Source organism: Suricata suricatta, chromosome 9 (genome assembly GCF_006229205.1).
Source record: "Suricata suricatta isolate VVHF042 chromosome 9, meerkat_22Aug2017_6uvM2_HiC, whole genome shotgun sequence".
Classification (NCBI taxonomy): Eukaryota; Metazoa; Chordata; class Mammalia; order Carnivora; family Herpestidae; genus Suricata; species Suricata suricatta.
The window spans coordinates 88,334,874-88,350,170 of record NC_043708.1 but is presented as its reverse complement, the minus strand read 5'-3'; the positions used below and the strand labels follow the sequence as shown (position 1 = coordinate 88,350,170).

The 15,297-nt window shown below is 37.5% G+C and overlaps 2 protein-coding genes across 6 annotated transcripts in view; one reads left to right on the top strand and one right to left on the bottom strand.

Moving 5' to 3' along the window:
* Nucleotides 1–4,557, bottom strand: part of GALK2 (galactokinase 2) — a 125,744-nt gene extending 121,187 nt beyond the window's left edge. For both annotated transcript variants that reach the window (XM_029950676.1, XM_029950674.1), the window contains exon 1: nucleotides 4,358–4,557. Coding sequence is in view for 1 of the 2 variants with exons in the window: in XM_029950674.1 (XP_029806534.1) it covers nucleotides 4,358–4,377 (20 nt within the window). In the remaining variant the exon portion in view is untranslated. The remainder of the gene's footprint in view (nucleotides 1–4,357) is intronic.
* A 218-nt stretch (nucleotides 4,558–4,775) lies between these two features.
* COPS2 (COP9 signalosome subunit 2) overlaps nucleotides 4,776–15,297 on the top strand; it is a 30,392-nt gene continuing 19,870 nt past the window's right edge. For all 4 annotated transcript variants that reach the window (XM_029951785.1, XM_029951784.1, XM_029951786.1 and 1 more), the window contains exon 1: nucleotides 4,776–4,868. In XM_029951785.1, the coding sequence (XP_029807645.1) occupies nucleotides 4,815–4,868 (54 nt within the window). In that variant the 5' untranslated portion in view covers nucleotides 4,776–4,814. The remainder of the gene's footprint in view (nucleotides 4,869–15,297) is intronic.

Sequence of the window (15,297 nt, the reverse complement as noted above, 5' to 3'; positions counted from 1 at the left end):
AATCAGTGATTTTTCAGAATGTTGGAAGGTGCCCACAATTGGCACTAGTGTATTTTTGTCACTTCAAAATACCTATGGACAATCCTTTGCTTTTCCATACAATGGTAAGCTCAGGAATGCTTTGCTTCATTGTAGGTCAGGCTGCCTACAGATACAGACCCTTTCCTTGGCTGCCTATTGCCAGTTACGTTAAATACAGTATATGACAAGTTTATTAATACTGTAGTGTAGACAACATCCATGTGAGTGTATACAATGGCCCCCATGCAGAAAAAGGTTGAAAAGAAAGGCAGTAAGAAGATGATTACTGTGGAAGTTAAGAAGGAAATCATGAAGAAGTAAGAATGAGATATGTGAGGGGCCAAAATTGTAAGACTTTATAAGAAGTCTATGTCTGCATCTCATCTGCAGAGGAGGAGGAGAAAAAGGCAGAGGAATCCCTCACTTCAAATGAGATTAGGGAGATGAGTAAAATGTGGGAAACAGTGCAAAATTTTGTAGAAAAGCACCACCCGAATAAGGCTGTAGCAGTGCGAGGAATTAATCTGTTTAATGACAATGCAATGTCATATTTCTGTGAAATCCTCAAAAGGAGGCAAAAGCAAGTGCCATTGGATAGGTTCCTTGTTAACTGCTGTACAAAAACAGATTTCATCAAGCCAATAGATAGCAGTGATTCGTTAGTGCACTAATGACAGTGAAAGTCATCCTACACAATAACTCTCCTGTCTCCCTCACACCAGCCAGACTTTTTCAAAGGTAAGTGCAGGTTAATTTATTTTTCTTTATATTTTGTATTTTCTTTATTATTTTATATGATATTACACATCATAATCATTTTTATATGAGTATTTTTCTGTTATGGAAACAAATCATCTGAGTTTCCATTATTTCTTATGGGGAAATTTACCTTGATATATAAGTGCTTTGGATCATAAGCATGTTTCTGGAACGAATTATGCTCATAAACCAAGGTTTTAGTGTATTTAGTTGCTGGCGTGTGGCCAGAGTGAAGGCCACAGTTTCTTGCTGGCTGTTGGCCAGGTGTTAACTTCAACTCATTACCACATGATCCTTCATAACACGGCCACTTGCTTTCTCAAAGCAACAAGGGGATAGAGTCTCTCCAGCAAGATGAGTTTGCAATCTTGTGTAATGTAAGACACATGCATAATCACATACATGGCCTTTGCTGTGTCTTACTGGTTAGAAGCAAGTCACAGATCCTACCCACATTCAATGGGAAAGGATTATCCAAGAGCATAGATAATAAGGAGACTACCTTCAGTCTGTCCACAACATTACTCATGAGAAATGAAACATATGTCCACACAAAAACTTGTACATATATGTTCTGAGCTGCTTTATTTGTATAAGCCAAATACTGAAAAAACTCAAATATCCATCAACAGGTTAACAGAGAACTTGTAAGATATCCATACAATGGAACACTCAGCAATAAAAAGAATCAATTGAAACCAACTGAAACAATATGGATGACTCTCAAAGTAATTATCTTGAGTGAAAGAAGCTAGGCAAAAGAGAGTACATATGGTATGATTCATTTATATAAAGTTTCACAAAATAAAAAATAATCTATATGACAAAAAGTAGATCAGTGGTTGCTTGAGAAAAGTGAAGAGGGCTGAAAAAGAAGGATTACCAAGAGGTAATAAGGAGATTTCTGCAGTGATTAATATCCTTACTACCTTGGTTGTGGTAATGGTTCCACAGGTGTATACATATGTCAAATTCATCAAATTGTACACGTTAAGGATGTGAAGCTATTGCAACCTCAGTAAATCTGACACTTTATACCTCAATAAAGTTTTTTAATATATATTTTTATATTATTTTATTTTTATTAGGGAGAGAGAGAGAGACAGTGTGAGTGGAGGAGAGGAGCAGAGGAAAAGAGAAAGAATCTTAAGCAGGCTCCATGCTGGGCTCAATCCCACAACCCTGGGATCATGACCTGAGCTGAAATCAAGAATTGAATGCTCAACTGACTGAGCTACTCAGGCACCTTTAATACATATTTTTAAAACACAGGATCCACTTTCTACAAGTCCTTCACATCACATCAATGCTCCCTGTTAAATAAAAACCATGTATTATTATTTACCATTGAATAAAATGTACGTCAAGAAAAAGAGAATATCATAATTGTACAAAGTATTCAGGATATGTTATGTGGGTGAGGTGACATTTAAACGGATTTTTAAGGACAGAAAAGATTGTGATGCATAGTGATAGCTATAAGGACACTGCCTGCACAGAAAAATTAACATTTATGTGCACCTCAGTGACTTAGTCGGTCGATCTTCTGACTGCAGGTCAGGTCATGATCTCATGGTTTGTGGGTTCTAGTCCCACATGGGGCTCTATGCTAACAGCTGAGAGCCTGGAGCCTGCTTTGGATTCTGTGTCTCCTCTCTCTGCCTCTCCTCCTGCTGGTGCTCTGTCTCTGTCTCTCAAAAATAAATAAATGTTAAAATAAATAAATAGATATTTTAAAAATTTAAAGAAAATTAACATTTATTCATTTAACAAGCACTTTTTAGTACTTGTGTAACCAAGCACCGTGGAGACCTTTTTACCTATTTTAGAAAATTTCCAGACGAGGTTGATTAAATTTGCAAAAATTACTAAGAATATTATGCTCCATTTTAGCTGCAGTATTCCTAGTGTTCCTAGTCACTAACTTAACTTGAATGATTTTTTTCTCCATTGTAAGAGTGAAGAATTACATTAAAAAGCAGAAAATTGTCTCAATAAATTCAATGTAAATCAACATGTACTTTTATTCATGTGATCACTATGTACACGGTTAATAGAAAATTGCAAAATTGCTATATGACCAGAAAGCACAACCATGTAGTTCTGATTACTCTGAGCAAATAAACCTTTTAGCCAGCTTGGAATTCTATTTTCTCTTTTGAAGAAGTATAGATTTCAAAATCCATGTGATTTACTGTCCAAACTTCTGAGAGTGATTGATGGTAATTATTTTTCTGGGACAGCAGTACTAAATCAGGGCTGTACCAAAAAACTGGGATGTTAAAGTTACCCCAATTATAGGGAGATTTTGGTTTGTTTTAAGGTTTAAGTATTTGTTTTAAGGTTTAAGTATAGATTCCTGAGCTCTACCCCAAGTCTACTGAATCAGAATCTCTGGTGTGGGATTTGGGAAGTTATAACCTAATGAACAGCCATGTTTGGAAAGCCTTAGACCCTAAAGTGATATCATTAAAGGTTTTTCCAATTCTAAAATCTTATGCCTTACAAGGAATTTTGAATATGGAGTTGGTATTAGAGGACCTCGGGGAATTATTTTCCTGATGTAATAATGATCTGAAAACATAAGAAAATGTCTTGGTTTTAGGAAATATGCATAGCTGCACTCAAGAGTGATGTATCATGATTCTGCGTTTTACTTTCCATTGATTCAGGAAATATATACACAAAGTTGACAATGAGTATACACATATTCACTGGACTATTTCGATTTTTCTGTATGTTTGACCTTCTCACAATATAACGTTGGGGGGGAAGACTACTAGGGGAAATTTTTGTTTATAGGTAGGTAGTATTATTGTTGTAAATATAACTTATAAGAACTATAACCAAAAAGATGGCAATTCAATGGATTACTAAAAAATCCAGACTGTAATTCCTCCTCTTGAAATTTTCCTAAGAAAAAAAATAAAGTGACAAAGATATTAGCTGAAAAACTGTTTAAAATACTACCGTTTTTGCAATATTCTCTATTTTATCAATAATGGCATGCTTACGTAAATCGTGGTGCGTTGCTACATTCAACGGAGGGATTATTATGCAACCATTAAAATGATCATTGCCAAGAATATATTGCATATATTGTCCCATGCTGTTACATAACTAGGTGTAAAAATAATATGAAATTATATTTGTGCTTTAACTATATAAAATTTGTGGATTCAAGTGAACAGAACTGAAAGTTTATATGCAAAGTGCTCTTTGAAACGCAGTTCCAACCCCACCGCCCCCGTATTCCATGTTTATTTTTTTATTTTGAATTCTGCTAATGATTCTGTACAACAATAATGTATATTTTAAAAACCATTCGTTTACTGTTACCTTAATTTCGGGTAAGGGCAGTAAAGCTCAGTTTATAACTTGTTGAACAACTGAGTAAGACTTTAGGCCCCTTGACTGATGCTTAACGGTTTGGGACAGCCACAGCATCGTTTTGCTGACTACAAATACAACAAACATTATGTGTAAATAATAATGCTAAAAAGGTCTCCAAACATCACAGGAACACTCACCGCAATATGTGGGCAAAATGCAAATAGATAAGCAGAAACAATACTACCTGTCAAATAGGACGGGCATGTCAGCCTTTTCTTCGCGAAAGGCTTCTGGTCGGTCCTATGGTGCCTCTTATTTTCACCAGAATGAAATGGTTCCAGAGTCCCAGGCAAGGGAAGAGACTGTTCCCTTGCCCAGGAGGCTGGAAACTGCTCTCTGGGAGCTCAAGGTTTCCAAGGCCCTTCAGCGGAGATCCTCAGCACTACAGGATTCCCTAGTTGCTAGGTTTAGTTGCTAAGGCACCAACCGTCTCGCAGGAAGAGGGGGCAGTGCACTCCCTTTTGGCGTCGTAGTGAATCCTCCCGATACTGAGCGCATTTGTTCCGGGAGGAAACATTCAGCTCCTCCAGCAGCGACGAGAAGGCGAGAAGCTGCGAGTGACGCCTCTGAGCCGAAGAGGATTGTGGGAGGAGGTTGTCTCCAATTTCTCCTCCCTCTCCCCCCCCCCCATCCCGGCCAAGATGTCTGACATGGAGGATGATTTCATGTGCGATGATGAGGAGGACTACGACCTGGTGAGGCGGAGAGGACGGAACTCTGGGGTTAGGGGTGGTGTCTGGCTTTAGAGGTTGGCGCAGGGGCTACCGGGCGGCTCCTCGTAAAACATGTGCTTCTTCCAGTCTCCCGGTGCAGTGACAGGACGGGTTTACCTCCTCCCCCTTCCCGCACCGGGCCCGGGCCCTGCTTCTCTAGCATGGGGGAGGGGAGGGTAAAGGAGGCAGCAAAGGGGGTCCCGAGCTCTGCGGTCCAAGTCCGAGCGCCTCCATGGACACCGCTGGCCTCCGGCGTCCGGTTTTCCGTGCTTCCTACCTCCTCCCCACCTCCAGAGCCGCCTCGGGGATCGTGCAGCCGTCTAGGCCCTGGCTCTGCCTCTCGGGCCCAGTTTTCAGGGCTCCTCTTCTTAACCTTAGTACTGAGAGAATACGAAGTGCTGAGACAAAGATCTGAAAACTGGGGGGCCCTACAGCTCCCAGGCCTGGCTGCGAACCGCCACTTGTGAGTCTCCAGGAAACATAGCTTAATAAGTCTTGTATGGGGTCCGTTTTGGTTTTAGGTAGAGATGCAGCGGAGAATTCAGAGCAAGGATAGCTGAAAAAGAAGTAGTTAAACTTATTGTTTCGTTTAAAGAAAAAAGGCTGGGGAGGAGTTTTGGGGGTTTTGTTTGTTTTGATGTATGTGTATGTTGGGGTGGGGGGAATAAGGGGATTGATCCAGTGGTTTTTTTCTTGATCCAGGGGTTTTCCAGTATTCAAAGTTAAAAAAAATATCAACAGTATAACCGTAAGCGAATTTATGTAGGTAAATGGTGGTCTGTAAAGATTCAAGGTTAACTTCTAAAAGGATATACAGGTTCTCAAAAATAATTGGTTACCACTACAGGTTGCTATTCAGAAACAGTATCTATGTGCGAACTAAGAAAAATTATCCGGACCAAGAATTAGCACCAACTTTGTTTTTTGTTTGGATGCATGGTTCCTGTATATCATAGTGATGCTGCATTATCGTAAAGTTACAAAGTAGATGTTTAGGGAAATCTAACTCATCTTATATTTAAGTGACAGGTACTCTTGACCAAACATTAATAGATTGCTTTGAATTCTTGTAAAACTTCTTTGTATAGTCATTTATAATTAATTTTTCTATTTTAAATGAAGGCACATTTGCAAAATGTAGAGGGAAATGCTTGCGGTTACCTGAAAATCATAGTAGAGGTTTTAATCATTCGTAAAGTTCAGTGGAGAGTTTTGCTAATAGTATTTATTTCTGCTTTACATTTTAGTTTGTGCAAACCAAGTCAGTTGTAGGCAGTGCATTAGGGGCATTAAGAATGTATTATTTGTGATACCATGTGCATTTTTATTTATTGCATGTTTATTTCTATTACAGGTATTTTCATAACTGTAGAAGTATCTCTTTTAAATATGTCTGGTTTTGATATTTGTTTTTAAATGTTTCTGCTTATCTTTCCTAAACAATAGTTTATTGAGTACATGACTTATTGGCACTGTGATAAACTTGAAGATCATCATTGAGAGTGCAGTGTAGGAATGGCCTATACTGAGGCATAAAATGAGAATTTTACTGTCCCATGAAGTACTCAATTAGTTTTTGCAAGAATTCTAATTAAACTTACATTGTTTAACTTGGCTAGGTTTTTCCAGCCCTTTTGAGCCTACACTGTGATGTAGTACAGTATAAAGCCAAATATATAGTTATATACTTTTTTCCTTCACCAAAAAAAATAAGATTTTACACTAGTACATAATTGAATGAATTCTTCCCCCCAGCCTTCTGTTAAATAGTCCTTTCTCCCCTCCCATATCTCTCTTAGGTAGATACCATTCTGGATTCCCAGTCCGATATCAAGTAGTGAAAACTTTTATGCTCTGTTTACTACAAGTTAAAGTCTTTTGATGGCATAAAAATTTATTTGGTAATTTATTTTGTGCTTTCTTAGTTAATTTCCTTAAACCACAATACGTTAAAAAAAATTTTAGGGGGGCCTGGGTGGCTCAGTTGGTTAAGCATGTACTCGATCTCAGCTCAGGTTTTGATCTCAGGATTGTGAGTTCAAGCCCTGTGCATGTTGGGGCATTAGGCTTCGTGCTGGGCATGGTTCCTACTTAAAAAAAAGAAAGATTAAGGTGAGGGGCGCCTGGCTGGCTCTGTAGGGCATGGGACTCTCGATTTCAGGACTGTAAATTCAAGCCCCACTTTGGGTTTAGAGATTACTTAAAAATAAATCTTTTTAAAAAAAGATTGAAGGGAGCTGGTTGCCATTTCTTGCTTGCATGTTGTCAAAAGAGAAGTTGGTGGTGGTTTGTTTGTTTTTTTCACAGTTATTTGCCTGGGGCTTGTTATTTATTGGGGTTTAAAGAGTCCAAAGAATTGACGTGCTGTTTTAGAGAGATTTCTTTTTTATTAAAAGAAATGTATGGTTTGTGGGAAAACTTGCCATCAGTTCATTTTAGTCAAAATGTTAACTAAAGCCATGAGTATTTCTGACCACAGATATATTCAGCATATCTTTTACAGGTTGTTGATAAATTTTAATACCCTAAATCACTTTTTGTACTTGCCCAATCTAGTGTAAATAGGTAGTTAGGATACCACCAGGTGGGGCGCCTGGGTGGCTCAGTCAGTTAAGCGTCCCGTTAAGCGTCTTGCTTTGGCTCAGGTCATGATCTCTTGGTTTGTGGGTTCGAGCCTCGTGTTGGGCTCTGTGCTGACAGCTAGCTCAGAGCCTGGAGCCTGCTTCAGATTCTGTATCTCCCTCTCTCTCTGGCCCTCCCCTGCTCACGCTGTCTCTCTCTGTCTCTATAAAATGCATTTTTTAAAAAAAGGGTACTACCAGGAAAAGTAAAAGTCTGTTTCTAAAACTATACTGTTTTCTTTAAAAAGGTAAATAGTGGCTTATGCCCAGGATCCAGAAGAAAAGAAAACCAACTTAGTTTAAAAAAAAGAAGCAAGTGTGAAAAATTAATTTGCTTGTGCTCTTATTTCTAAGAGGCAGAAGCAGGCATTTTCTAAGCATAGGAATTTGTGTAGCATTAAATGGAGAAGTAGGCAATGATACTGGTACACGTCTTGATTATTTGCTGGTCTAATATACTAAATAATAACTCTAATGGCGTTCGTTAAGTTATTAAGGCTATTGGTAAGTTAACTGTATTGTAATTCCACAGTCCAGCCATGCTAGCATGAAGTTGCTTTGTACTTTTAGTAATCTTTTTAGAAAGGAGTTAGGACAGACTGACTTCATACCAAAAATTATTCCTGAGTAGATCTTGTGGTAGGGCACTGTAGATTTGAGTTTAGTGTGTTGCAAGGAAAAAAAATTGTCAAAAAAGGTAGAGTAATTCCACTTGGTTAAAAGTATTACCAAGCTCTGAGTCGTTATTACCATAGTCAAGCTCATAGTTGTGATTAGTGAATGGATGGTTAGTCGTGTTGTGGTTTTTTGGTCTTAGTATATGGCAGCTTTAGTGCCCTGAGATTCTTTGTTTGCTTTTTGGGAAGGAGAGATATTACTCTGAACTATAGGATATCTTTATAGACCCTCTTATTTTTTACCATTTTAACAAGATCAGCAAATGATGGCTTGAACTTTATTTTCTCATGTTATAAAAAACCGCAGAATATAGTTTAACAAATTAAAAATATAACACTAACTTCTATTTTTTAAAATATTTTTGAATTACTACAAAAAGAATATATAATCTTCTTTGAAAAAGAAGTGGAAGTGTAGGAACAAGGGCAAAAGAACAGCTCCTGGAATTTGTGTATTTGGTATAAGGACTATCGCTTGTCATTGTGCAACAGAGGAGCCTGGATGTTAAAGGTTATTTTACTCGGAGACTCTTGTCCCAGTAATGTAATATTTGACAAATTTTACAGATTTTCAAACAATATACTATTTGTGGTCTGGGCCAGTGTTTTCTTTGCTGCACACACATTTGGAATTCTGCATGTCGACTTCATGAAGATGAAATTCGATTGTACAGCTGAGGATTTTAAAAGAAATTTAACATGTTTAATTGTAAATAATTGGAAACAATTCCAAGTTATCTATAGGAGAATACTAATACTATTGATATTAATAAGATTATAGGTAAATTATTTTATATCCATGGAATGGAATGCTGTGTTGGCATTTCTAATCATGCTACTAAACAATATTCCATATATGAAAAACTTTTTTAATTAAAAAAAATTTTTTTTACATTTATTCATTTTTGAGGAAGAGATAGAGTGCTAGTGAGGGAGGGGCAGAGAGAGAGGGAGATACAGAACCCGAAGCAGGCTCCAGGCTCTGAGCTGTCAGCACAGGGCCTGATGCGGGGCTCGAATCCACGGACTGTGAGATCATGACCTGAGCTGAAGTCAGCTGCTTCACCGACTGAACCACTCAGGTTCCCCAAAAAACTTTTAATCAACTGTATTTGTCAGGACTCTTGGGTATAAAGGAATATATGTCAAAGTGGCTTAAGCTAAAAAGAGCATGTATTGGGCTTACATCACGAGGAAGTAGAAGTATGGCTCAGATGATGGTGGTGGGTCTTTTTCTGTTTCTGTCTCTCTTCCTGGTCTGCTTTCCTCACTATATTTTCATAATTGCCTTCACAAGGTGTAGTGCAGCATCTTCCTAGTAGTATAACCCCGAAGCCAACACAGTGTTCCTTGTTAGCACTAATGGCAGGTGACCCAGCTGAGATGATCTCTGTGGCCTTCTGTGAACTACTGGCTCACAGTGGAGAGGGAGAGGGGTTGCCTGCCCTCCTCTGAGGCTGGGGCGCTGTGATTGAGAGCCCTTACCTGGGAGAGAGAGGGTTGATCACCAGTGCTCTACACACATGAACATGTATCCACTCTAAGAATGTAACCTGTACTGTAATTTATTGGGTGGGAACAAAACTTATTTTATTGAGTGGAAAAATAGAGAAAAAATTCCTACAAGATCTGAAAGGTGTCAGGAAAACTAAAATTTGTTTATTCCTTACAAATCTTTCACTGTGAATGTGTATTACTTTTATTGCTGATGTGAGAAGGGGTCAGGCTCCAGGTTATTAATTATGAACAAAAATCTTACTTTGGTCATAAGAGGTCACACAGTAATTGTGTCATTACCCAAAATTTTTTAGAGTTCTTCTTAAAAGTTGTCTTCAGAACGTGAACCACGTAGCTTTTTAAAATAGGTAATACATGCATATCGTTAAAAAACATAAAATATAAAAAGTTTCCTTTCCATTTTTTGTTCTCAATTTGTCCAGTTCCCATTCCTCCCCATAGGTAACCAAATACACATTTCCCCCCTCTTTGTTTTTAAACCACAGTATGGCCTATTATATATATTTTGTTCTACACTTTGTTTTTTAATTTATCTTAGAGACTATTCCATGTAAGTATGCAAAAGTTTATTCTTTTTATAGCTGCTTTGATTATATGTGTGCCATACTTTTTATGTAACCAGTTCTCTCTTAATAAGCATTTGGCCTGTTCTCTTTTGCTGTTACAATGTGCAGCTTTTTTTCTTTTTTAAACTTCAGTGATAGGCTTTATCCTTTTTTGTAGGTATTGAAAATTGTATTCTGAGTCATAATTAATAAATAAATTGGGCCATCAAACCAAGTGATACTATTTTAGGTTAGAAACATTCAGTGAAGTGTTTCTTCAGAGTTTCAGAAGCATTACTTAATAACATGCATTAGTATCGCGATTAGAATAATGTAACTACCTCTTAAAGTTACTACTTTGGGGCGCTTGGTGGCTCAGTCGGTTAAGCAACTGACTCTTGATTTCAGCTCAGGTCATGGGATCAGGCCCCACTAAGGGCTCCATCGCGCTCCATGCCCAGCATGGATTCTCTCTCTTCCTCTGCTGTTCTCCCTCACTCACATGCTTCCTCTAAAATAAAATAAAATGAAACACTTCTTTTAAAAAAATTACTATTTCAAGGATAAGTATTGGTTTGGAATGTAAGTTTTGATGCATTTCCATAAAGTCCTGTGGCATTACCTCATAGGTGTACTCTGTATAATGAAATTGGAAAGATTCAAACAAGAATAGCTAAAATGATAAGTTAACAGGAAACAGCTCTTACATGCTAATAATAAAATACATTTAAGGCTTTTTACCCCTAACTGAAATCTGTTAACTGTGACTATTCAGCAGCATCAATTTGTAATTGTGTATTATATCTCAAAATAAATGCATGGACATCATTGGAAATTAGAAAGTTCCTGGAGTTCAACTCCCACATTTGATAAGAGAAACTAAAGCAGCATGTCTGAGTGACTTAGTTGAATTTACAGGACAAATAGTGGGAGAATCAAAACTGTAGCCCAGGTCTAATGACATTTATGATTTCTTTCTTTGGAAAATTTAATTTGAAGACTAAAAGTTTGGGATAAATAAAATAACATTCTGATTTACACTGTCGATAAATTAGGTCCCGTTAACGTAAGTGAAATTTTAAAACCTTTGGGCAATGTTATGAATGGCTAAACCACAAATGGCTACTTAGGACTTATATTATATCTAATCCTTAAGGATAATGAGACCTTGCCCTTTGCCTCTCTGTGCCTGACATCTAGTATAGCTGTCATAGCTGTCACGACATAGTCAGGGCTTGGGGAGCATCTTTAATAGTGAGTCTTGTTTTCCTAGAGCACATTTCAAAGACCTTTATTGACAAGGTACACGGGAATAAGTAGAGACCATGGAACTGACCCCGTTTTGCAGTAGGTACATTCCAGAATGGAGTCATAATTACCCCTGGCTATGTGTGTAGTTTTGTATGTTTTTGAAATTTCATCCACTTCTCATTTCAGTTAAGGAAACACTTATTGAACATTTTGTGTTATACCCAACTCTAGGAATACCAAGGTAAGAAAGAGAAAGTTCCTGCTTTTTGAAAAACTCATGGTAGGAAGATGAGGGGAGGTGAGAACACACTCACAAGGCTCCATGTTAGAGATTCATGTCATGTAGAAGCATGACTAAGGAGAAACTTTATTTTCCTAAGTAGGTTTGGAAAAAGAATCAAACCTTGATGGACACATTTTCCAGCAGTTTTAGGGCTAGAAAGCATCATAGGAGAAAAGTGGGAAGTTTGTTAGTAGGGGAGGTAATTTAGAATTTCTAGCAGAGAGAACAGTTTATGTCAAAGCAGAGGTTTTGAATTGTGTGGCACATTTGGGGAAAGAATAATAGATTTGGGTGGTGTACATGGATCTCAGATTGCTTTGGGGAGATGTCAGGATATGAGGTATTATGTAAGTAGGTAGTACTTAACGAATTTAGTGAGTTTTTCAATCCCTTTAACATTCAAGTGTTTTCATATATTGCTTAATTTTTTTGTTTTGTAAAGCATCAATATATTGTTTGAAATATCAGTTTCTCTTTTAAAAAGCATTTTCTTTAAACTTTTACAAATTATAGTGATACCCTTCTTATCTAACAAGGGAATTCTGTTTAGCAAGATTTGTTTAATACTTTTCCTATAGTCTCTATTCTGAATAATAACACTGTGTGTAACCAAGTCATTGATAGTCATTACAGATGGACATAATTTCCCTTGATTCTGTACACATGTGGCAGGTCCTTTTTATTTCACATCCTTAATATCACTTGACATTTTCTATACTGATACTGTTTCCTCCCTTTTCTCCTACTTGGAATCAGACATCCATCATCTTTTAACCAGACTGTTGTTAAGAGTATCCAGTGAGTACTTCCTTACTACCAGAGTACTCTTCCTAAAAGACAAGTTTATTTCTTTGTAAAATCTTTCAGTGAGTAAACTCCTTGCTAGACTTCTCTTGTGCTGTTTCTCTGTCTGATACCAGTTTATGTCTCATCAGTTCTTTATACACATCCTGTGCTTCAGCCCAATCTGACTATTCATGCTTATTTCAAATATGTGATACTATTTCAAGCTTCCATACCTTTTCACGTGTTAACTGCTTTGTTTCAGATGCCCTTCCTTATCCCCAGGCAACTCCTATTCATACTTTTAGACCTGGTTCAGGTTACTTTTCCTTCCTCTAATTCTTTTTTTTTGAGTTGCCGCTGTACCTAGTGTCTCTCTTAATTGCTTTTCTCGTGTTATAGCATTGCTGTTTGCGGATCTGTCTCTGACCATGAATCGCATGAGAGAAAAGATTTGGTTTGCATTTGTGTAAGCAACACTTAACTACTGGTCTAGTCTAAAGATCATTATCAATTATCTAAATAGATATTTAACAAAAGTTATCCAAAAACAGAATTATTCTAAACACTTCTCAAAATATCAGTGTAACAACTAAAGAATAGTTTACTATATGTAATACATAGCTTGTGCGGATCCATTAAGCTGCCCGTGACACATTAGTGATCCCACAGACTGGTTCAAACCCATTTGAACATGCTGTTGCAGATCATAACAAGGACTGTTATGATTATATATATATCACATGTATAATTCTGATTATAAGAATGCCAGTCAGGTACACCTAGGTGGCTCAGTCAGTTGAGTGTCCAACTTTGGTTCAGGTCATGATCTCACGGTTCAGTCAAGCCCCACACTGGGCTCTCTGCTGTCAGCACAGAGCTCGCTTCAGATCCTCTCTCCCCCCCCACCCCCGCCCCTCCTCCATGTGCCACTTTCTCTCTCTTAAAAGAGGTTCTTGTCTTCAAAATGTCATAATCAGTTCAGCAATTTCCTGGTAATTGAAGTTTTAAAATTTTATTATTTCAAAACAGTACTTCCTTTTCCCTTTTCTCATTCATATCCTGACCTCGTTTTACTCTAATTTATTGTAGGCTAAGAAACCAAAAATAAGTGGACTTTGAGTGAGACTCCAAATCCTTAGACTTTGTGATAGATACAAATAAAAAGAAATATTTCCAAATTGAGGGATATATTCTGAAGATTTGGGTTGCAGAAAAATCATTTTCTGGTGGTTTGGCTACCTATGTCTTTATGTTATTGAACAGTTATCTAGAGAAGAACTGATTTCCAAAGGTGTAGAGTAAGTTTTATAGCTATGATTTTTACTCCCAAGTCTTCCCTGAGTAGGTGACACAATGCAGTAGTTCTCCAGAAGAAGAGTGGGGGAAGAATTGTTGGCCACTGTGTGGTGAGACCATGGTGGCTGCAGTAAAATGACTCAGGGAGAGCTTAATTAATAGATATGATTGGATGTGTAGTCAGGAGTAAGATTTTGATGATTTTTGACATTAATTTTAAGAGCAATATGAAACCATTTTGAGAAGAGAAATGTGCTAATTTACATTTTATGAAGGTTATTCTGTCTTCTTACCATGAGAAGGTTAGAATTTGAAGGTATAATAAATAGGAGGGCTGTGGGGAGATGATGAAAACTAGAGTAGGCTCTGCTGGTGGCAAGGGAGATCAAGGAAAGTGGACGAATTTGAATTTGAGACTTAGTTGAAGGTAGAGTCAGTAAAGACTTTTTTATGTCCAACAATGTGACTGCCTTTGGTTCTTTAGTTACCTCCCATAAAGCTCTTTTGTGTTTACTGATTTCTTTCTGCTGTCCTGTTTTGTCTAGCAGGCAAACTCCCATTTATCCTTAAAAAACTTATTTCAAAAGCCTTCAGTATCAAAGCATTATTTGGGCTTACTTATTTATTAAGTCTTTATTAATTGCTTTTCTAGTTTGATCAGTTGTAATGAGACCTAGATTACAGGTTTACAAACTGAATGATTGATTATGAAATTGTAGTGTTGCAAAGGATTTTCATGTTAAACGTAACTGAATTCTCAGATCTGTGAGACTGCGTCCCTGCTTCGTGTCCTTACACAAGGAAATAATTGTCCTCTAGAGGGTGCACATTACAAAGCCTCTGTGGTCAGTTAAAACTGGTTTTGTACTAACATCAGACATTCACTTCCATCTGCTGGAATAGGAAAATTTCATCTTGTGTTCATATATTTTTGACATTTCTAGCACTACACTCACTATAATTTTTTCATTCTTTGGCCTTTATGAAATATTAGAGATTTTTTGTTAGTATCCCCCCAAAATTTACTCAGTATTTGGATTTAGAAATCATGCTGTAATATTGTTTGTCTTTTTGTGTTTAACCTTTGCATATTTTATAATCCTCCTCATTAAATTGAATATCTTGCAACTATTTAATTTTTTTAACTTTTTTTTTTTTTTTTACTGTTTTTATTTATTTTAGAGAGGGAGAGGAGACAGCATGAGCTGGTGAGGGTCAGAGAGAGGGGGAGACACAGAATCTGAAGACAGACTCCAGGCTCTGAGCTAGCTGTCAGCACAGAGCCCGATGCAGGGCTCAAACCCACGAACCGTGAGCTCATGACCTGAGGTGAAGCTGGACGCTCAACGGACTGAGCCACCCAGGCACCCCTCTTGCAACTATTTTAAACTCTTGTTTACACAACTCCACAAAATAGCCATTTTATTCCAGTTT